A 23,825-nucleotide genomic window follows, 5' to 3' on the forward strand; every position below is an offset into this window, starting at 1 on the left:
CTATTAAATAATTCAATAATTCTTATTTAATAATTAAATAATTATTAGTTAAATAACATTTAATATTAAATATCTATATCTGTATCTGTATCTACATATGTAAACCTGCTTCCAGATTTTGGGTAGTGGAGGCAGGATTATACTTAAAGTTATTTTCAAGTTAAAAATAGACTCATAACTGAAGTTTAGAAAATAAAGAGGAAATTATTGCTCATAATCTCACTACTTGAATATAACCATTATGGTTAGTCTCAACTAACATCAGTTTGTTTTTTTTTTAAAGAAAAAAATGAGGTTTCCTTAGTTCATTACAGTCATTATTGCCTCTTGTTAAGAAGTAATAATCTTATCAAGTGTGTGTAAGTTACACATTCACAGTGGTAGTGAGTAACCCCTTCTGTTTAAAATATTCATAAAATATGAATTTCATGATAAAACTCTGCTCATACTATGGTTTGACTTTCAAAACTGAATGCTCAACAGGATCCTTAATAAATTTGCTAATAGCTTTTTCTGTTTCCACATATCAGGCCCAGTTTGGACTCCAGCCTACACAATGAACTATTTTTAGCTTTAGAAGACCACCCTGCTGATAGGCTTATGATCTGTGAGCCACAAAGCACACCTTCAGTTCCCTTTGGCACAGATTCCCATATGCTGAATTTAAGAAAGGTTTACAGATATATTTCAGCAGAGATTGAGATGAATGAAGCAGAGATTTAGCTCTGTGTAAATATGTAAACCCGCCTACACAGTTCTTCCTGAATCCTAGAAAGTTAGACCAAATGTTTAGTGTGAAAACTAACACCAACACACTTCCTGGCGTGCCACTCTAGGCCAAAGTGTGTGTGTCTTCATTGCTAGCAAATGGGGTGACAGAGAAGAGCATGAAAGGGAAATCTATCTATCTTTGGAAATGCTGCCAGTGAGCAAGTGAAACAAGGGTATTTTTATTTTTAGTCGGGTTTTGTTTTGTGCTCTTGGACAGTTAATCTTTCTAGACTTTGAATATAATACCCGGCCCAGAGCATCCTAATATTAGTTGTAGATTTGTCTGTTCTCTCTTCAAACAAAAAGCGCTGAGTGTTCAAACATGTTTAAGGTCATCCAACCTTCATAAACTTGAAACGAGAGCTGAGTGGCCTTCCACTTTGATGCCCATAGATACTCAGACCCGTTTGAACAGGCACATCACATTACAGCAAAATGCAGGGAATAGAGTCTGCCTGCTATCATTTACCTCTTCATTCCTTATTCTGAGTCATGCTTTGATGCAGAATTAAGACGTACTATCATTCCCTGTATCAGGTTAAGATAATAGAGGATGGACAAAAGGCATCTGAAAGATGTTTGGGGGGCAGGGGCCATAATGTAGGTGTTTGATCCCCAGGAAGGAGGCAAAGTGTCATTCTTTCCTCTTACCATACTCACACCACACAGACAACAAAGAGGAGATAGAGGGTTTCATTAACGCACTTGTTTTCTGCTCGGAGAAAAACCCAACATACAAAAATGAGGACTGATGGCAAATAGAATCAAAGGATCTAAGACAGCAAGAAGGGACTTCAGGACAATCTCATCGTATGTCATTATTTTATATTTGAGGAAGCTGAGATTTAAAGAAGTTAAATGTTGTGTCTGTGGTCACAGCCCATTTAACGGCCCCGGAATAAGACTTAAGTCTTCAGCTAGTTTGGTTGCTTTTCTTTACTCCACCTCAGAGTGATCCGACTGACACCCGACTCTTCAGGGGAAGTCCACTGTGTCCAGGGAGGCAGCCTGTACTCACAAAGGAGGGAAGCGGAGGGCAGCCCAGGCATGTCTGGTTCTGACTTCACGTACCTGCTGGCTTCCTCAGATGCACGTGGCTGTCTGGTGACCGCTTGCTCTGAAGCACCTGCCAGGAGCCCATCTGAGCTCTTGCCATCTCTGCCACAGCACATCTGTAGACGCCTTCATCCTCGGGACCCACAGAGAAGATCTTGAGAGAGAAAGCCTTGGGGCTTAACTTTGAAACCTGGAGCTGTCCTTGACTTGCTCTCTGTCTGTAGTCTCCCTTCAGGCCCAGAACACCGCCAGCATCCATGCGGGCCATCTCATTGCCATTGAAGAACCAAACGCCCTGAAGCAGTGGGTCCCGGCCACTGCCTACGACCAGGCAGACCAGTTCTAAGGATTTCCCTGCAGTAAACGTGCTCTCAGCTGAAATGTTGACTTGAAAATCTCTCACTAGGAAACAAAAGCAACGCAGGTATTTAGAGAAGCCACAGCAACTGTCCTTTCGGGACCACAGAGAGATAATAGCCCCTGTAAGGATAGTACGGGGATTGAATTTCATGTGGGAGTTGAGCTCTGAGGAGTAGGTCAGCCAAAGAAATGCCTAGAATCAAAAATGTCCTTGACTATTCCTTCAATCATTCAGAAAGAACAGCCTACATAGCTTTCTGAATGCAATCCTATTAAGCAAGACATATGCATAGAAGTATAAAGTATACAGTAGTGTATCTTTTTTGAATAAAAAAATATAAAATATTTTATAATATGTTGAACTGCTGTAAGCTGTGATGCTTTGTTCTCTTTTTTTGGCTAAGAATGTCCAGTGGAATTTTCCTAAGTTAAAGCACATGTGATGTGATGTAGAATTAGTCCACAGCTAACATAACACCTAACAATGAAAAGCTGAAAGTTTTTCCTCTAAGGTCAGTAAAAGACAAAGAAGTCCACTCTCACCACTTCTATCTGACATAGTATTGGAAGCCCTAGCCAGAGCACTTAGTCAGGAAAAAATAAATAAAGGGCATTCAAGTCAGAAAAATGAAGTAAAATAATCTGTTTGCAGATGACATGATCTTATATATAGAAACCCCAAAAGACTCCACCAAAAACCTGTTAAAACTAATGATTTCAGTAAAGTTGCAGGATACAAAATCAACATGCAAAAAACAATCAGTTCCATTTCTATACACTAGCAACACAGTATTGGAAAAAGACATTAAGAAAATTTCTACAGATGGTCAATAAATACAATGAAAAGATGCTCAACATCACTCACCATCAGGGAAATGCAAATTAAAACCGTAATGAGCTATCACCTCACACCTGTCAGAATGGCTATTCTCAAAAAGACAAGAAATAACAAGTGTTGGAGAGGATGTGGCAACAAGGGAACACTTTTACACTGCCAATAAGAATGTAAATTGGGGAGCCAATATTGAAAAGAGTATAGAGATTTCTCAGAAAATTAAAAATAGGGTGCCTGAGTGGCTCAGTAGGTTAATGGCCAGCTTTTGGTTTCGATTCAGGTCTGATCTCAGGGTCGCCCGCATCAGACTCGGTGCTCAGCACAGAGTCTACTTGTCCCTCTCCCTCCCCCTCTGCTCCTCTCCATGAGCTCTCTCTCCTTGTCTCTCTCCTAAATAAATAAATAAAATCTTCTTTAAAACATTAAAAATACAATTACCATATGATCCAGCTATTCCACTTCTGGGTATTTATTCAAAGAACACAAAAACACCAAGAAGATATATGCACCCCCATGTTCATTGCAGCATTATTTATAATAGTCAACATGTGGAAACAACCTAAGTGTCTATCAATGGATGAATGGATAAAGAAAATGTGGTACACACACACACACACACACACACACACACACACACACACACAGGAATACTACTTAGCCATAAAAAAGAAAGAAATCTTGCCATTTGCAACAACGTGGATGAACCCTGAGGGTATTATTCTAAGTGAAATAAATCAGACAGAGAAAGACAAATATCACATGATTTCACTTATTTGTGGACTCTAAAAACCAAAACAAATGAACAAACAAAACAAAAATAACCTCATAGAGACAGAGAACAGATTTGTGGTTCCCAAAGGGGAAGGGGGTTGGGGAGTGGGCGAAATGGGTGAAGGGGCTCAACTGTATGGTGATGGATTGTAACTAGACTTATAGTGGTGATCACTTGTAGTATATACAAGCATCGAATTATAGTGTTGCACACCTGAAATTTACATAATGTCATACACTAATTTTATCTCAATTAAAAATAATCTCATTTGCAATAATGTCAAAAAGAAGAAAATACTTAGGAATAAATTTAACCAAGGAGGTGAAAGACATGTGCACTGAAAACTGTAAAATATTGATGAAAGAAATTAAAGATACAAATAAATGGAAAGATAGCCTGTGTTCATGGGTTGGGAGAATTGATAACACATGTTGGTGAGGATGTGGAGAAATGGATGTGGAGGACATGCACTGTTAGGGGGAAGGTAACATTACAGAAATGGTGTGGACAACCTAAGTGTCCACTGATGGATAGACAAATGAAGAAAATATAGTATATATATATATATATATATATATATATATATATATACACTGAAATATTATTCAGCCATGAGAGAAAAGGAAATCCTGCCATTTTCAACAACATGGATCACCCTGGAGGACATCTGGCTAAGTGAAATAAGCCAGACACAGAAAGACAGATACTGCAGGGGCTCACTTATATGTGGCGTCTAAGACTGCTGAAATCATAAAAGCAGAGAGTAGAATGGTGGTTGTCAGGATCTGGTGGGGGGTAGATATTGATCAAAGGGTACAGAGTTTCCATATGCAAGGTAAGTTTTATAGATCTAATGTATAGCGTGGGGACTGCAGTTAATAATACTGTGTTGCATACTTGAAATTTGCTGAGAATAGAGATCTTAAATGTTCTCACCATACACACATGCACACCCCCGCTACACACAAAAAGTAACAATGTGAGATGATGAATATGTTAATTAGTTTGATTGTGGTAATCTTTTCAAAATGCATATGTGTATCAAAACATGTACACCTTAAATATATACAATTTTTGTCAAATAAATAAGTAAAAATAATGATTGTTTTACATAAAAAATTGGCCTCAAAGAGAGAAAAAAGCACATGTGATGTGCCCTCACAGAACTCACTGAGTGTAACTTGGACACTTAAGACAAATAGGACAGTTTCTTAAAGAAATAAAATAATACTCCTCCTAAAGAAGGAAGGATGGAAGGAAGGAAAGAAGGAAAGAAGGAAGGAAGGAAGGAAGGATGGAAGGACGGAAGGAAGGAAGGAAGGAAAGGAAAGAAAGAGAGGAAGGAAGGAAAGGAAAGAAAGAGAGGAAGGAAAGAAGGAAGGAAGGGAAAGGAAGAAAGGAAGGAAGGAAGGAAGGAAAGGAAGGAAGGAAATCTTCAATGAGCCACCACTGGATCACTGCTTTTAGCATGGATATATACGTTTTTCGAAACCTCTTCCTATTGGACCATAGCCTACATAGAGAAACCAGGAATGACAGCTGAGCCTTCCTGTTTGCTTTGATGAAAATGCCAATGGATCATGAAGAGTAACAGCACCCCAAGCAGGAAATGGGGTCAGGTGGAAGGAAATCCTGGCAGTGACTAAGATAAGGCTCCACATTGGAAACTGGAGCTACTCTGAGGCCCCGGGGGTCTGTGGTGTGGGGGCTTTGGAGAGACACACCTGCTTCGAGCACTAGCTCCACCTCTACCAGCATTTTGCATGTCTGAGGCTCAGGTTCCTTGTTTTAAAAATGGGGAGTCGACCACTTGCCCCACAGGGTGAGGACTAAATTAGATAATATAGATAAAGTAGATGATATAGATAAAAATGCTCACATAGGGCTTGGCAAGGATGGTAACAAAACCATTTTCATGCATGACTTGTGGAATCTATCTAACCATTCAACAGATCTTATCCCATAGAAAACATGCTGTGGACAGACCCAACACCAAATGTCCCTCTTCTTATTTACACTTCCCAGATGCCAAAACCAAAATGTATTCAAACCTTCTAAATGTTTTTTCTTTTTAGACACAACAAAAGATTAGAAAAAAACCAAAAAGATACCCCATAAATACCCACTATCAACATACTAATGAATTTCTTGAGAAGGTCATTACCTGTTGGTTGGATCCTCAGAGCTGTTTGAGCTGTCCGCTTTCTTGTGATTAAAGTCCAGGTTTCATCTGGATCCTGAATCCATTCAGTTGCCTCACAGAACAGCTGGCCTTGATCTGAGGGCTGGAGCCTCCCTATGGACAGCCTGAAGGTGGCGACCCCAAGCTTGCTGAGCTGGACGTCACCAGCCGCAAACCTCTCTGTATATGAGGACCCAGGGATCAACACGAAATCTTTGGAGAGGGAAATAATCTTGGTAGTTTGGTTTCTTTCTCCATCCTGCATCAGGTACCAGGTGACAGAGAGGTGGGTATGTTGAGCTGTGGCTTTGGATGCTTCACAGGTAAGTTCTAATGATTCACCTTCCTCCTTACGGAGAGTCTGGGGACTCATGGTGGCAGAGAGGGTATCTGGGATAACTGGAAGCAAAGGAATGATGATAACTGACTGGCCCAAGAACCTGTCGGACAAGCCTGCTTGGATGAAGATGGCGCCCTGACCCACCATCTGTAAAGCACATACTTTCAGTTGTTTTTCCACCAGCCATATGCTTTCCCTATTGCCAAGGGGAACATTGGCATCTGTATACATAGTCTGTGGAACTTGGCAAAACTAATGGCTCAGTGATGTATTGACCCCAACTTTACATTTTTAGCATAGGCTGTGACCAATTTAGCTACTCAGACACAGAGTATTTAAAAGGGAAGAGCACTGGGAGCTAGAAGACCTAGATTCTGATCCTAAATCTGTCCCTATTTGACTACAGGAATTGGAGCGAGTCACTTCACCTCCTTACACCTTAACCTGCTTCTTTGTAAAGTTCTGAAATAATCTCTTATAATCATTCAGAGCCAAAATGCAACCCTTACCAAAGTTTTGATAACCATCCTACTACCCTATCACTGTATTCTTCCTCAAAGGAAATCACACAGCCTAAGCTTATGGGAAAGCAACACTTAGATTCAATCAATGAAGATTTATTGAGCAGATACTTGGTGCTAGCCACCGGGCTAGGGGCTGAGATAACTATTCTCCTGGAGCTCAAGGTGAGGAAGGAGTCATATAAGTAGCCAAATACCACATACACTGGGTGAGTGCTAATAATAGTGATGTGAATAGAGCATCAAGAGGAAACAAAGATGGGAATACTGCCTGACAGTCAGGACAGATTTCACAGAAGAGGTAAGACCTAAATTGCGTCTACAAGTATATGTGGGAGTTGGCTAGACTGAAAAAGGGGTGCTAAGATATTCTAGGCAAAAGGGGCAAAATGGTAATTGCAAAGACTATGAACCTTTCTGTCTATGAAAATATGCCAGAGATTAGTAGTTCGGGAATATCCATTTCCAAGTGAATGACTTACCACTTGATCATATTAACTCTAGCTCTCTTACCAAGTTAACGTCCTGCCTCCAAGAAGAGACATGACATGGGAAGAACTCTCAGAGTTTTGTCTGATGCTGTTACTACGATCACCCTGTGGCTAGCTGTGGACAAGGCCTTCGGAAGACCTGCTATCTAAAGCTTGGCGGCAAAGTTGGCGGCCAAGATGATCTGAGAGTTTTAGAGAAGGGGAGATACCGATGTGTGACCCAACTGCAAAATATCCAGAGGGCTCCCAGGGCTCTCTTGCCAAAGCAAGGACATGATGCAAAGCCATGTCACATGGCACAAGGCATTGTCATGGTGGCGCTCTGGCTTCTGAGGGGCTGGCAGGCACAGCTTACCAATTAGCCTAGTCTTCGCGCTGTAATTGCCGTAGTATCTTTCATCCGTGTTGGGCGTGTGACACTCATACTCGCCAGAATCCTTCAGCTGGAGCTCTGAGATGTGCAGGAAGACTGAGTTGCCCCGGACCCTCTCCACATAGATCCCCCTGCTTCGCACCCGCTGAGCATACACCGCGTAAGAGAAGGTGGCATCCTTGGTGCTCACGATCTGGACTTCTTGGGTCGGGGCTTTGGGCAGGTAAACAGACCACTGGAAATGCTGCTCAGCAGGTCCCTGGTGGCCAGTGACATTGCAGCCAATGCTGATGGGGTAGCCTGCAGCCCGAAACAGCGGTCCTTTCTGGGTGGTTACTTCTCTCTGGCCAAAGCTGAGCTTAGCTTGCAAGGAGGAGAAAGAAAGAAAGGGGAATAAAAATAGATTAGCGCTCCAGTCCCCACTGTGCCACCTTATTGCAGCGCCCTGTATTAGAGTTCTAGTAAATGAGATCACAGGGTATTAGCTATAATCAACTCAAATGTTCATACACCTCCTTCAGGCTGAGGAGCGGTGGAATGGCTTGATGAGTTCACTGGTCTTTCATAACTTCAACTTCCATAGTAATTCTTAGTCGCTTAAAAAAAAAAAAAAGGTTAGCTTCAACAGTATGATGACTATTATAACTGATAACATTAGTGCCCGGTGTTATCTAAGGGCACTTATTTTAAAGTCAATACGATGCATGATAATTCACCTTTTACATTATTTTGTGGGAAAAGTCAGCAAATTCTTCCTTCCGACTCTCACTCCTGGCTCCCTGTCAGGCTGTTCTCTCCGAGATTGCTGGAGAAGGAAAATCTACCCACCGCCCGTGGTGCCACACTTTCTCTGTCTTGCTAGCTGGTTGGAACTATTTGTAGCTCCTGGCCAGGTCTGATGCAGGACTAGCTAAAATTAGCAGCTGAAGAGGCAGCAGCACTTCCTTTCTATACTGTGGAGGGTTTTTTGTTTTGTCATTTTTTAAAGTGCCACTACAGCTTTATTGAAAAGGCTTCGTAAAAGACGGCCTGTCAAGTCCGCCAGGATCTGGGCTCAGAGTCACTTCAGCTCTTCTCTGACCAAAAGCGTCCAGTTGGGACGACTATGGAGTGTTTCCTGTTGAGACAGATCTCAAGTATTCGGTTTGCAGGAGAAAACATTCTCAAATGGCAACATTTTCTTTTGACGTGCGTTTGTTCAAAATCAGACATTTTGCAGAAATGAAAAATGCATGTGTTTATGGATTAGGCTAATATTCAAGGCTAGTTTGTGTTACATAAAGAGCAAAGAGCAAATGACAGAGATGCCCAAGGGTGAGCCCGATCTTTCACTAGGGGCCTGGGGCTCAGTGGAAGGGGAAGAGGAGGGGAAAGACATCAGAAGAGTCCCATGGGGAGCAATTGCTGGTATTGTGGAATGACCAGAACAGAGCTCAGAAGAAGGTATGGAAGAGGGCTGGGTGGTTCAGTCGGTTAAATGTCTGCCTTGGATTCAGGTCATGATCCCGGGGTCCTAGGATCAAGTCCCAAGTCGGGCTCCCTGCTCAGCGGAGAGTCTGCTTCTCCCTCGCCCTCTGCCCCTCCCCTCGCTTGTGCTCTCTCTCTTTCTCTCAAATAAATGAATAAAAATCTTAAAAAAAAAAAAAAGAAGGAATGGAAGAAGCAGAGTATCTGCTGAATCTTGCAAATCCACAAGAAGAGCAAGTAGAGACTAGAGTGGAAAAAAAGCGAGAGAAAGTCTCTCTTTCTCATGATAAGGCTAAGGAGAGGAATTTTGGAATGGAAACAATTCCAACAGAAGGGGGACTACAAAAAAAAGGGGAGAAAGCGTGAGTGGTCATTCGAGGCAGTCCACTAAAAATTGCCTATTGAATGCTTCATGCAAAACTGGAAAACAAACAAACATCCCACCAACCACACACATTTCCAGTAATAATTAAAATATACCAATTTATTCATAAATCCCAGTTAATGTGATATATTGATATTATGCTCTTCTAATAAATACTGAGGAATATATAGGAAAAATGTATAGAAACTATATAGGAAAAATGTAACTTATTACTTACCAAACAATTATTCAACAGAGACAACTTAAAACACTTTCAGCAATGCCAGTTAGATTTAGACATATATCTTAGAGAAATGTGTGCACTGGGCACCAGGCTACGTATGGAAGAATACCCACGACAGCACTGTTCATCCTAGCCCCATCTTGAGACCACCCGTATGTCCATCAGCAAGAACAGACATACTGTGGCACATCCATAAAATGAAATATTACACAGAAATGAAAGTGAAAGAATTGCTACTGGTTGTAATGTGGATGATTGTGTTTAATGAAAGATGCAGTATGTGGAGAATCTTTTCGATGCTCTACAGAATGATACCCATCTTTATCAAATTCCAAAACAGGCAAAACCACACTGTATTGTCTAGTAAATGCAAACAGAAAACCACTTAAAAAAAAAAAGAAAAGCTAGGAAGTGGTTATCATGGGAGTCAGGACAGTGATTGTCGGGGGGAGGGTTGTAACTGGGAGGGGGCTCACGGCACAGTGGGTGGGTACTTCTAGGGTCCTAGCAATCTTCTGTTTCTTGACCTGGATAGTGACAACATAGTTTTTAGTTTTTTACTTATTTGCTAAACTCCATGTTTATGTTTTATTAACTTTTCTTATGTGTTATATTCCACACAAAAATGTTTTTAGAAATAGGGTTTCTGAGGTACCACTAACCTGTTTCTAACAGGATATGTTACCACAATGTTATTTTGGTGGCTAGGCAACACTTTTCAACATCTTCCATTACTTTAAGAGATGGGTACCATATCTGAAACATTTTATTGTGAAAATTAGCACTCTATTTTCTACTGCTTTATTTGCCAATTCAATAAATATTTATTCAACAACCTATAGTATTTCTGATGCTTCAGGAACTAAGACACCGAAGATGAGTTTGGGATAGCCTTTGACTTCGTGATTTTATCATTTAGTCAGGTAGGATGGTAGTCCTCTGATAAAAGTATTTAAGGAATTTGAAGGAAGGAGAGATTGCATTTTGAGGGGAGGGAAACAGGAAAGGTTTATGGAAGAGACAGTATGAGAAGTGGAATTTCAAGAATCGGAAAGATTACGATAATTTAAGTGGGGAAGACTTCATGACAAGATTGTATGAGTAGGAATCAAAAGACTTGTTTAGGAATTAGGGAGTGATAAACTGGATTAGGGGAAAGGTTACATGAAGATTAATAGAAGGAGGTAAGGCTGGACAGGAGTTTGGGGCCCAAAGCATGAAGGTCTTGACCATCATGTCTAAAAGTTTGGACTTGACTAATTAGGCAATGGGGAATCCACTGGAAGTGTTGGAAAGGTCTTAGGAAAATTAATCTGACAGCTGTGTGGGATGACAGAAGTTAGAAATAAACATTAGGAAATCATGGTAGCCCAGGAGAGAAGTGATGACTGCAATAGGAATGCAAAGAAAGGGACTATAAGAGTCACTGAGGAGATAAAATCTAGAGAGTTTTTCAGTGTCTTGGATGCCTGGAGGTAGAAGGGGTGGATGGAGGGATGGGAGGCAGTTAGAAATAAAAAATGATGGCAGGTTTTGTGAGGTTGACTGAGAGAATAATGATTCTGTTAATAGAAATAAGGGTATCATGGGGCACCTGGGTGGCTCAGTCAATTAAGCATCTGACTCTTGCTTTCAGCTCATGTCATGATCTCAGGGTCATGAGATCAAGCCCTGCGTCAGGCTCCATGCTCAGCCCAGAGTCTGCTTGGGATTCTCTCTCTCCCTCTCCTTCTGCACCTCCCCCCTGCTCTCTCTCTCTCTCTAAATAAATAAATAAAATCTTTAAAAAAAATAGAAATAAGGGTATCAGGAAGAGACTGTTGTGTTCCAGGGTAAGGGAGGAGATATTGCATTTGATTTTGAGAATACTAAATTTGAATACCATAAATTAAACAGGAAGGATATCCAGCAAACACTGGGAAATAATATTTAAATATACATATATTTGTACTTTGAAGTCTACTCAACCCTTTGAAAATCTTTGTAATCTAATCCTTTTGAGAAGTCTGTGATATTCCCACATTTAGCAATGTCAAACTTGTAAATGGTTGAGCCTGACTGGAACCTAGATTTGCAAATGTGAAATCCCTGGCTGTCTCCATTGCTTCTCACTGCTTCCTGTGAATGCCTGTTTATAACCATAGAAGGTTCTGGGTCATGGGTGCAGATTAGGTTGGTTACAGCGCTGGGCAGTGTTAGGGAATACAAGGAGGAGACCTACAGAGAGATTACTGGAGGCTCTCTGTATTTAGGGGATAGGATGAGGAACACACCTACGGAAGGAAGAGTGAGGGAGATAGGAGAGCTGCCAGGACGTAGTACCTTAGAAACCAAAGGAGGAAAAATGTTCCACAAAAGGGCTTGTCTGGGGGCGCCTGGGTGGCTCAGTCGGTTAAGCATCTGCCTTCAGCTCGGGTCCCGATCCCAGAGTCCTGGGATCGAGGCCCACATTGGGCTCTTGCTCAGCGGGGAGCCTGCTTCTCCTTGTCCGTGCCCCGCTTGTGCTCTCTCTCTCTCTGTCAAATAAATAAATAAATAATCTTTTTTTTTTTTTTTTAAAGGACTTGTCTGTTTGCTGAAAGCTGCTGTGAGGGTAAGGATCCTAAAGTCAGGGGACAGTCCTTTTAGTTTGATGAGGAGATCTTTGCCAAAGAGATTTCAATAGAGCAAAGGCCACGGATTTCAAGGGTAAGAAGGGTAAGGAGCGGCTGCAGGAGACGGAGACTACTTCAGGAAGCTTTGTGGAGCCGGGAAACAAAAGACGAGGGTGGTAGCTGGCAAGTGGAGCTCACAAGGGAGAAGCAGGGGGTGCCGGCTGGACATGCTTAAGGGCAGAGGAGCTGCAGAGGGGAGAGGTGGATGACGCCAGAGAGGGTCATGAACGGAGGAAGGTCCTAGTAGAGGCATGAGGTCACGAACGTGAGTGGGAAGGTACTGCTTTCTCAGAAAAGTGAAGCAACGGCGTGGAAGTTTCATAGGTATTTTTCATGTGGAAAGGAATGGTTGACAGGGGTCAACTCAAATGGCTATGCATTGGGACCAGACGCTGAAGCATCTTTTATAAAGATATTCTCTGTGGGAGATGTTGTACCTATCTCTCCTCCTCCTCAGGAGTAAAATACTTCAGAGGACTGTTCTGTTGCTTTCTCTTCTAACAGACAGAGGGTTAGAACCCTTTGCACAGCAGCTCAAATTCTCACTGACTGATGGACACACAGCTGGACCCTAACACACCGTACTGGGGCTACTACTTTTGAAACCCAAACAATTCTCTGATGATACTGGCTTTTTTTCAAAAAGATCACTGGGACTGCCGAATTTACCACTACAATATTATTTAAATGGAAGCTGTTAGGTTGGATCATATAAAATGGCCCATAATTGACCATTTTTAAAAAAGATTTATTTATTTTGACAGAGAGAGAGAGAGAGAGAGCACAAGCAGGGGGAGGGGCAGAGGGAGAAGCAGACTCCCCACTGAGCAGGGAGCCCAACGCGGGACTTGATCCCAGGACCCTGGGATCATGACCTGAGCCGAAGGCAGATGCTTACTGAGCCACCCAGGCACCCCAACAATTGACCATTTTTGATACACAAAAACAGCAACTTCAAATGATTCCACATTATACAAAACCTCTCTGCTGGAGAATATCAAACACAACGAGCAACATCTCTTTCCTTACATGTACAAAAACCCTAGGCCCTTGAAGGCGGAGAGAGCTTCCAACCAAAAACATTTTCTTCTATGAATACAGTCTCAGTAAGATAAAAAAAAAAAATGGGTCCCTCCCTACCACCCTCCCACCTTAATGGTTTTTATATGTAGGGCAGCTAGTCAGGGTGAGGGGTGACAGATCTAGATCAGGGAGACAAAGCTGAGTGCTAAGTCCAAGAGCTCATTCACCAATAACATTAACTCATCGAGTGCCATGTTCTAACAGAAGTAATCAGTCTTTATGTTTATTAAAAAAATTAATTCGGACAAAGTATACCTTTGCTAAACAATGCAACCAATCAATTGATCGGCATTTAATTTCCTCCCTTATTTATAATTTTCCCTCCATAGTTGTCAGGACAAATAGCAGGCTTCCAAAGTTCTTTCGAGTTGCTTCCTGATTTATATGCCCTTCACATAAAAACCATGGTTCTATACAAAATGAGTGCTTTAGAGTGAGTCAGAACTTAGAAGCAATAAATACATGCCCCAGTTTGGATAATTGTTTATGTGGGTTAAGGAAAAGCTTCCAGCTTCTCTTTTTTGAACCCGGTTACTACTTGCCTTCACCCCAGGCTTCCAGCCTGCTCACCAGAATTTAAAAGGAAAAGCGTGTGAAGGAGAGAATTTGCAATGTCTGACTTGCTGCACAATGTACGCCCTGTATTCCCCTCTACACAAGCCAAACACACAGCCCAAATACACAAAGCATGTCTACTTAAGAATCACACTCAAATAAATAAATAAATAAATAAATAAATAAATAAATAAATAAAATTTAAAAATAAATAAACACATAATCACACTCAACAACTGAACAGGACAAATAGGAATGTGCCAGTACAAATATGCCCAGCCATTAATACTTGCCAAGCCAGTCTGGTGGCCACCCATCACCCAGCAGCTGACCGATCCTCGTAACTAGCCCTGCAGGCCACCTCTCACCCCATCAGGCCCCAGATCTGATCCCTACGTCACACAATCTAACGTCTGCTGAGACATGAACCCGGTTCAGTTCAAGCCAATGTTTATGAAGCACACCATTGTGCTGAAGGCTGTCACCTCTTCATGTGTTAGCCACAGGTCTGGCCACACTGCTGATTAAGTTCACTTAGTTCCCCTACCATCCCAGTCACTCAAGTCCCCACACGAGCTCAACCTAGTCTCTACAGCAGTTCTTAACCAGGGTCCACACACAGGATTAAAGGGTCCATACACTCACGTGAAAAAAACCCCTACATGTTTATTTTCACTAGTCTTAATGAAAATTCAGCATTTCTTCCAGTCATGAAGGTAGACAACAAACCTAGATATGTTCACATCACATTACAGTTGTTGCAGATATCTTGAAATATGATTCATACTCATTACTCCTTCGAAGTTTGGTGGTTAACAGACCACCTCTAGATCTTGTGATGGAATCCATAAAGAAGCCAATAAATGACTATATCACCATTTAAAACGATGCTGATAATTGCATTTCAGTATGATGGATTTCCCCTATAATCCTATGCATTTTATTTTAGGCATTTAAAAAATTATTTGAAGGTGAGATCTATAGGCCTCATCGGATGCTAAAGGAACCCAAGGCACAAAAACGTACCTGCTACCTGCTCTGGAATGATTCCATTTCCAGCCAAGGTCACCTGTTCTCCTGTCTACTTCCAAATCTCCCCTTCCTCCACCCTGTTATAATATGTTTAAGTGCTCCTGGGCCAGCTAAGACCCTCCGTGTGCCCTTCAGCAGAGCCCTGTGAATCTTTTGGCCCTTTCTCAGTCCCTCAGATCGATTCCCACTTCAGCTCCCAGGGATGTCCAGCACCTTCTTTCAGCTTCGCCTCAAACTACTAAGTGCTCTCATCACTTTCCCTTCCATCCAGCCACATCGTCAAGGCAAACACAACAGACAAGACGTAAGGTCACCTCTCAGTCTGGCGAGCTGAGCCCTCACTCGCTCCAGGGATGGGTTAGCCCAGGAGGATAAGGTCAAGTCGGGGCAGCACAGACAAATGTGAACATTGGTGGGCCCAGGCTCACAGACTCAGCCAAGTACTGCACCTCCCTGGAACTCAAGGACGCCGTGGTAAACCAGGAAACCGTTATCGGCCAGTCAAAAATTAGTGCCTACATCTCAGATGTGTGGCACAATTTTTGCCTGTAAATACCAAACTGTCCTCCTCCGCCGCCCAGCAGCCTCCTGTTGACTAGCTCCTGGGACAAAAGAGACATGCAGAATTATGACACTTACTCAGAAAGAGAAAGAAAGATGCCACATGTAGGATGTGTGCCATTTGGCCCAGTACAGACCTTTCCTCGTGGTGTCACTGAAGTTGCTCAGACACAGAGTGACAAACGCTGTGCTCTCGCTACAAAGGTAAAGAGGAAGCAATGGTGTGGTTTGCAGAGCACTGGGAAACACAGATGGCTTGCAAAGAGCAAAACCGTTTGCATCATACAGTTCTTTGCTAATCACTTGAATCTGGGTGAGAAAAGTGAGTGATATTCATGGGTAAGTAAGTGTATACAGATAAAAATGAGAAAAGGTGAGCCTCATCCTGGCTAAATGTGCATCATTAGGTCATCACGGGGGAATGCAGGTAAACCAAATAAATACAAAAATCAAGCAGAAATGTTCTCTCCTTAGCCCTTCCCTCTCCCAAGAGGGCAGGACTAAGAAAGGCAAAAAGGGCCCCTGGAAAACACGAACATGGGGAGACACAAGGTGGTGGTAATGGCGACAGTCTCTTAAGCCAGGCTGCCTGGATTTGCATGCAGATTCTATTTTCAATAGCTGTGTGATCTTACAAAAGTTACTGACCCTCCTCTGTATAATGGAGATGCTAATAATATGTACCCCACCAGATTGCTGTGTGGGTTGAATGAACTCATTCACGTCAAGCACTTAGAATGATATCTGGTACATGGTAAGTGCTCAGTGAATATCAAAAGCCATCATGTGACATTTAAGTGAGTCTTCATCTGCCCAAGATGGGCCTGGCACCAAGGATGGCGAGTAAATACCTAAATCTAACAGGTGGCACTGAACCCAGACCAACTTAATCCTGCCTAATCCAGGAAGACAAGATCATACAAGGAGGGGCTCCCCAAGATATTAGTTCCCTAGGTCAAGGCTACATCTAGATAGGCCAGTAATAAACACGTGTGCTTCGGGCCAGAGTTGCAGGCAGATTCCTGCTCCATCCATCCACCTAACCATTTTTTAGTACTTCTATGTTCTGGGTGCTTTGGTAAATTCTGCATGTACGAAGATGTTAACAACCCAGTTTTTGTTCTCAGGAAACTTCCACTTAGTCAGATAACCACAATGCAATGTTGCAAGCACAACCATCAGTGCAGCCCCTAAATGGAGTGAGAAAGGTTGGTGGGCAGGAGGGAAGGTCAGGATGGGCTGGGCCAGGCCAAATGAGACAACTAGGGGGGAAGGGGGGCAGGTACAGCTGGGGGAGAAGCAGCCTAGTGCGAATAATGATGCACCAGCCACGCCTTCCTGTTTGAGTAAAGTTTGAGGCTGGTATGAAGGGAGCAGGGTCTATAGGGGTAGGCTGGGGCAGATGTTACTGGGCCATGCATGCCAGGCCTAGGACTTTGGCCTTTATCCCACAGACAAGGGGAGCTTTTGAGGTCTTCTTCTTCTTCTTCTCCTTCTTTTTCTTCTTTAGGAGGAGAATGGCCTGACTGGATTTTCCTTTTGACTTGAATTCCATGTTGTGTATTGCTAACTGGTTGAAAGATGAAGGAGGGAAGCAAGGCTAGAAGCTGGAAGGCCAGTTACAGGATTTTTGCAGTTTTCCCTATAAGCAATGATGAGGTCCTGAATTAGAGCATTTAAAATATTGCAAAGGAATAGCTAGAGATGCATTTGGAATTAGAGGGTAGCCTCTGATCTTAGGATCTTCTGTCTGGGATGGTAGAGCATGGTGGAGGTGAGCAGGAGCACGACTGGCTCTCACACAAGGTAAGTTAGGTGAGGTCGCCTAGGACAAATACAAATAAAGAGGTATGGACATTTGAAGGAGGGAGAGAGCACAGCTGATTTGAGGAGAACGGGAAATCAGGCCAATCTTCAGGGGAAAGGTAACATTTTAAGACAGGACTTACTTTCCCAGTGGCCATATAGTAGGGTAACATTCAACAAATTCAGGTCTGGAAGCCTCTAACTTCTACCCCTTTTTAAGTTTTCACTTTCTCCCCCTCTGGATTTATTTAGTAGTAGTGATGATATCTAAAAATTAACACTCCAAGGTCAGTCAAACTATAAATATTAATGTCTTTAGTGAAAAGCTCTGTACTTCCCTTTTCAAGGTACTATGCAAGGGTTAGTGGAAGATGAGTCATTCCCTCCAGAAACTTGAAATTTAGCTTAATAAACAACCGTAGATAAGAAACAGTAGCCAGTTGGCATGAGCTCCTAACCACGTGGGCCTCTCCACAACACTTGAGTGCCCTCACAACATGGCGGTTGGCTTCTCCCAGATTGAATGATCCAAGAGAGACAGACCAAGGAGAAGATGCAGTGCCTTTTATGGACTAGTCTCAAAGTGACACATTATCACTTCCACCCTATTCTATTCGTTAAAAGCGAATCACTAAGTCCAGCCCACACTCAAGGGGAGGGAAATTAGGCTGTGCCTTTTGAAAGGAGGAGTGTCAAGAATTCGTGGATATATTTTAAAGCCACCACAAACCTACACCTACATTTAAACAATTTTTAACATTTTTTCATATGTGTGTGTGAATATGCATTTGTTAGAGAGAAAGGAAGGAAGGGAGAGAGAGAGAGAAGAGAGGGAGGAAGGGAGGGAGGGGGAGGGGAGAGGAAGGAAGAAAGGAAGAGTAACCAAATAAGGGAGCATGTGTTGAGTATCTCATTTATGGCTCAAACAAGAAATGTCCTAAGAGTTAATAGGCTGCAGGGGCTACTGCAGGCAGGAAGCAACTATAGGTCATTCAGAAAAGTCTGGTTTTAAGTTAAGTCCTTGGGGATCTGGTATGATTCAAATAGGCAGAGGAGGGAGGGAAGGAAATTCCAGTAGGGAGAAATGAAATGTACAAAGATACGGAGGCACGGATGTGCAGGTTATATTCAGGGAACAATTAAAGGGTAGTTTACCTTGAATGGGCATTTCAAACTACCTCCCCAGGCTGTTGACTATAGAATCAGTGGGGCTTGAAGTACAGTAATTTGTCCATCATTCCAGTTGGAGAAATCATGGGTCATCCCTGGGCACCGAAATTTTAGGCAAATATACCCTATCAGTTAGTTATTGCTGTTAACAGTAAACATTCATTTTTGTTCACAAGTCTGTGGGTCACCTGTCCTGGACCAGCCTTGGCTTGTATCCCTCTCCCATCCCTCCAACAGGCTAGCCTGAGCAGGTTTTCACCATGATGTCAGGGGTCCAAAAGAACTCGTGGAAACACAACAGCACTTTTTAAAGCTTCTCCTTTTATCATGGCTGCTAACACCTCATAGATCAAAGCAGGTCACACGGCGAAGTCCAAATGCAAGAGATGGATTAACAGGCTCCATCTTTTTCGTGAGGGGAACTGCAAAGTGACAGGGCAAAAGGAGAAGTAAAGAACTAGAACCACCGAAGCAGTCAATCTGCAGGCAATCATGCACTTTTGAAAAGAGAATTCTTTGAGAGGTGAGCATTGACCACAGAGACGATCATTGCCAATTATACATAGTATCGGTATTCCCGAAACACATTCAACCAAATAAATGCTATACAACTTCTCATTTCTAGCTGTTGCCAAAAAAAAATTTTTTTTCTCTCTTTCCATTTTAAGTGGCTCCATTTCTGCCAGAATTAACATTGACAGAGTGATGTCGTTTCTTTTCTGGAGCAAAAAAGAAAAAAAAAGCAGTTTTCTGTTGTCAAGGGGGAAAAAAGAAGAAAGAAAAAATAGAGCCAGAGAGGTGTTATTCTATTACCTTGGGAATCACTGCATTGTAATTGTATCAGCTGAAAAGAATGTAAAAACACACTTCCTGAGTCGGATGGAGGGAGAGAGCCAGGAATGGACAAAGCGACACAGGAATGTACTAAGGAAAAAATTCTGTTCCAGTTCCTGGAAGATTAATAAAAAAGAAATTTTTTTTTTTTTTCCAGATTTGACATGCACAAATATTCCACAGAAATCCCAGGTATTGTGGCCTCCTCTCTGAAGCATGCGGGCCCAAAACTATTTCGACAGGGACATTTTCACATAGGCAATTTTATAGGAGAGCTCACATCACCATGTGACAGGTATTAGAAATCCCATTTTACAGATGAAGAACCTGAGGCTCAGAGGAATCACCTGGCCCAGATTGTATGGCTAAGAAATGGCTGTCCTCTTGCTCTTGGCTTGGTGCTTTTATTTTATTTTTTAAAATTTTAATTCCAGTATAGTTAACATACAGTGTTATATTAGTTTCAGGTGTACAATATAGCGATTCAACAATTCCCCACATCACCCAGTGCTTACCATGACAGGTGCACTTCTTAATCCTCATCCTCCCACCCACTTCCCCTCTGGTAACCATAAGTGTGTTCTCTATAGTTCAGAGTCTGCTTCTTGGTTTGTCTCTTTTTTCCCTTTATTTTGCTGCTTAAATTCCACATGAGTGAAATCTTACGGTATTTGTCTTTCTCTGACTTATTTCGCTTAGCATTATGCCCTCTAGAGCCATCCATCCTGTTGCAAATGGCAAGATTTCTTTCTTTTTTATGGCTGAGTGATATTCCGTGGTATATACACACCACATCTTCTTTATCCTTTCATCTGTCGATGGACACTTGGGCTGCTTCCGTAATTCAGCTATTGTAAATAATCCTGCAGTAAACATAGGAATGCACATACCTTTCTGAATTCGTGTTTTGGTATTCTTTGGGTAAACACCCAGCAGTGGAATTACTAGATCACAGGGCAATTCTATTTTTAACTTTTGAGGAACCTCCAGTTTTCCACAGTGGCCGCACCAGTTTGCGTTCCCACCAGCAGTGCACGAGGGTTCCCCTTTCTCCACATCCTCACCAACATTTGTTTCTTGTGTTGTTGATTTTAGCCATTCTGACAAGTGTGAGGTGATAGTGCTCTTGCCATTCTACTTTCTAGCTTGCCATTCATGATTTCAGAAGACAGAATGTGTGCGGGATACAGTGTGACTGGAGGATGGTAAAGAAAACCCCCAAGGGGTCAGCAGGAAGCTGGGCATGATTCCCCCTGCTTGAGCTCTTACAATTCAGTTTAAATTGAGGGTCACTCCGCAAGTGCTGAACTTGCCAACACACAGGAAGCCTGGGGACTGAGCCTACATTCATGGAACATCAAGCAGTGACCCCACAGGAAGGGATCGCGGTGACCTCAGTCAACACCCTTGTGGAACAGATGAAGAAACAGGCCTTGAGCGGGCCCAGCTGCGAGCTGGCCCTGGGCTGTGACCTTGCCCCCATAATGGAGAATGATATCTAGATCTCTTCCCACTTGCCCGGCTCCACCAAGAGCTGGCAACTAGTTAACCTAGGCTGAAGAGCTTTTCAGGGCAACCCCTCCTATCTGTGGGGAAAAGCCTGAACTGAACTTCTGTGGGCAGAGGCAAAAGCCAGGGCGTTGGGTGGGGATGGGTTGGGGGTAGAAGATGGGGGGAATAGGGGGCGCTAGCAGAAGAGAAAGAGCAACAGAAGGGATTCCTAGGCCATCTACTGTTTCCAAATACTCCCTTGGTAAGGGCTATTCCTTAAATTTCCTACCAGGGATTAAGTGACAGCCAGCCCTGATTTTTAAAAAAGCGAGTGGAGGGGGGCACCTGGCCATCTCAGTCGGTAGAGCATGCGACTCTTGATCTCGGGGTTGTGAGTTCCAGCCCCAAGTTAGGGGTAGAGTTAACTTTTAGAAAAGCACAGAGTGGGGCTCAGAATAGGTCCCAAAGAGAGGAAAAAAGGAGGAGGGGAGACAGGAAGCTGGCCTTGCCTCGGCTCTGGGTCCCTCCTCCTCCCTTAGATACAGGGGCCCATAAAGAAGCTCAGGTGCTTTTGACCCTACTAAATAGCCCCATTTTTACCCTAGTTTCATACTACCTTGTCTTTCCTCCCCTCTTCAAACTTCTGTGTCCTGTGTTCTGTTTGATTTCCTAAACTCACCCCTTCGGCCCACTGCAGTCTGGGGTGGTTGCGCCCAAACACCCGCGGTCACACAGTGGACACGGCTCGGTTCTCCCTTTCATGGCGCCAGGTGTCTGCACCCACCAGCAGACGTGCTTGGAGTTCTTTCCATCCTCCTCTGATTGCACTCTCTCCAGGATCCTTCCTCAGCCCCGTGGGCCCCTTCTCACTGGATCCTCCTCCCAACCACCCCCAACACCATGGTCTTCTCCGGGGCTCTCAGCAGCCCTTTGCTGCTCCCGCTGCTCTCATCCCCCATCTGTATGCTGACAACCACAGATACACTTCCAACCCCACCTTCTCCCTTCGGTGCCAGACCAGCCACCTAGCTGGTGTAGAACATCTCCATTTGAAGGTCCCTTGGGAAACTCAAACTGGAGTCTGACACTGAAATCCTTGTCTTCTCTCTCATTGGTGGTGTCCATCATGGTTGGATGCACCCATATCCACCCAGACCCACGCTTGGCCTCCACACTCCACATTCACTTCTTCCTCAAATCTTTTATGAACTCATCCTACCTGTTGCTGTCACAACCAAGGGCCTCGATTTTTCGAGGTTCATCTTCTGGCTTTGCCTGCACACCTTACTCCCCACTACCAGAATGATCTAACATGTCAACATCGCCACGCATTCTCCTGATTAAAGTGTTTCAGTGGCTCCCCAGATATTTCTAGAAGATCAAGTCCAAACTCCTTGACGATCTTTACAAACTGGCCTTTGCAAACTCTCCCACCACCTCACCCATCAGACACAGAACCATTTGTTCTTTTGCTGTGTCCTACCAGCATTTCCCTCCCTACCTGTGCAAAAGCTATCCCCGCTGCTTCGAACCTTGCCCCCTCCCTAGCTGGTAAATGCTTGTTCATTCAGGAAACTTAAAATCTATGTTTGTAGATTGTATAATTTTTATATGATAATAACATGAATTCTTTACCTGCTTCCCTCTCCTACAAGACCATAAATTTCATAATGACAGGGTCCAGTGCTTACTCATCTTTCTATCTGTTCAAACAAATACTTGCTGAATGCTTAAAATATCCAGGCACTGTAGCTGGTGTGTACTGATTTAGAATATACACAGTTGTCTCCCCGCCTTGTCCACAGCTTCACTTTGTGCAGTCAACCCGGCCTTTTGGAAGCAGATGATCCTCTTTCTGTCATGTCATCACGAGGTCAAGAGTAGCCTAATGCTACGTCGCCATGTTTACGTCATTCAGCTCACTTCACCTCATCACGTAGGCATGGTACCATCTAACGTCATCACAAGAAGGGTGAGTACAGGACAATGAGATATTTTGAGAGAGAGAAAAACCACATTTGCTAGTTTTATTATTGCATATTGTTATAATTGTTCTACTTTATTAGTAATTATTGTTAACCTCTTACCGTGCCTAATTTATAAGTTGAACTGCATATAGGTACTTATAGGGAAAAAAAAATAGTAAATACAGGATTTGGTCCTATCTGGGTTTCACACATCCACTGGGGGTCCTGGAACGTATCCTCTGCAGGTAAGGGGAGGGCCTAGTGTGCAGACTTTGAAGTGAGAAAGGTCTGGGTTCAAATCTTCCTTCATTTGAGCAAATTAATGTCTGTCTTAAATCTCCTTATCTCTGAGAATGGGAACTATAACTGTAGGAACGCCATTATCTGAGATAATTAGAGCTGTTAATCAATTAACAGAAAATGTCAGGTGAAGCTGAGAACTGTAGAAAGATTCCTGTGTATCTTACACAGGGTAGTCTCACCCCAACCAACACACTCATTCGCTCATCTCTGGACATAAGCCCAGGTCCTTCCTTTGGGTATGGGTCTGCTGTCCCGAGGCTCGTGTCCCGTCCCTGCATAAACCAAACCTACCATGTCTTGTGTAAAACTTTCAGCTTTGATTGCTTTCACATGAAGTAAGAATTTAGGATTTCTTTCAAATGAAGTGAGAATTTAACAAACATCTGTGAAGCCAACAAAGTATAGAATCTTTCCATATTTTTGTGGTTTGTCCCCCATCAGTTGTTAATAGTTTTGCCTGGACCTATTGACAACGATTTTTTTTTTTTTTAAAGCAATCTGCGGGGGCGCCTGGGTGGCTCAGTCGGTTAGGCTCCTGCCTTCGGCTCAGGTCATGCTCCCAGGGTCCTGGGATGGAGAACCTGCTCAGCGGG

The 23,825-nt window shown here is 43.0% G+C and overlaps 1 protein-coding gene across 1 annotated transcript in view; it reads right to left on the reverse strand.

The window, feature by feature from the left end:
* The window catches only part of CD101 (CD101 molecule), a 34,743-nt gene extending 17,527 nt beyond the window's left edge, over positions 1 to 17,216 (reverse strand). The window contains exons 1-4 of the mRNA XM_032419302.1: positions 17,071 to 17,216; positions 7,684 to 8,159; positions 5,959 to 6,375; positions 1,843 to 2,229 (exon numbers count right to left, since the gene is read on the reverse strand). Of these exons, the coding sequence (XP_032275193.1) occupies positions 1,843 to 2,229; positions 5,959 to 6,375; positions 7,684 to 8,159; positions 17,071 to 17,216 (1,426 nt within the window). The remainder of the gene's footprint in view (positions 1 to 1,842; positions 2,230 to 5,958; positions 6,376 to 7,683; positions 8,160 to 17,070) is intronic.
* Between the last annotated feature and the right edge of the window lie 6,609 nt (positions 17,217 to 23,825).

The sequence above is a fragment of the Phoca vitulina genome, unplaced genomic scaffold, assembly GCF_004348235.1.
Source record: "Phoca vitulina isolate PV1807 unplaced genomic scaffold, GSC_HSeal_1.0 scaffold2, whole genome shotgun sequence".
NCBI lineage: Eukaryota > Metazoa > Chordata > Mammalia > Carnivora > Phocidae > Phoca > Phoca vitulina.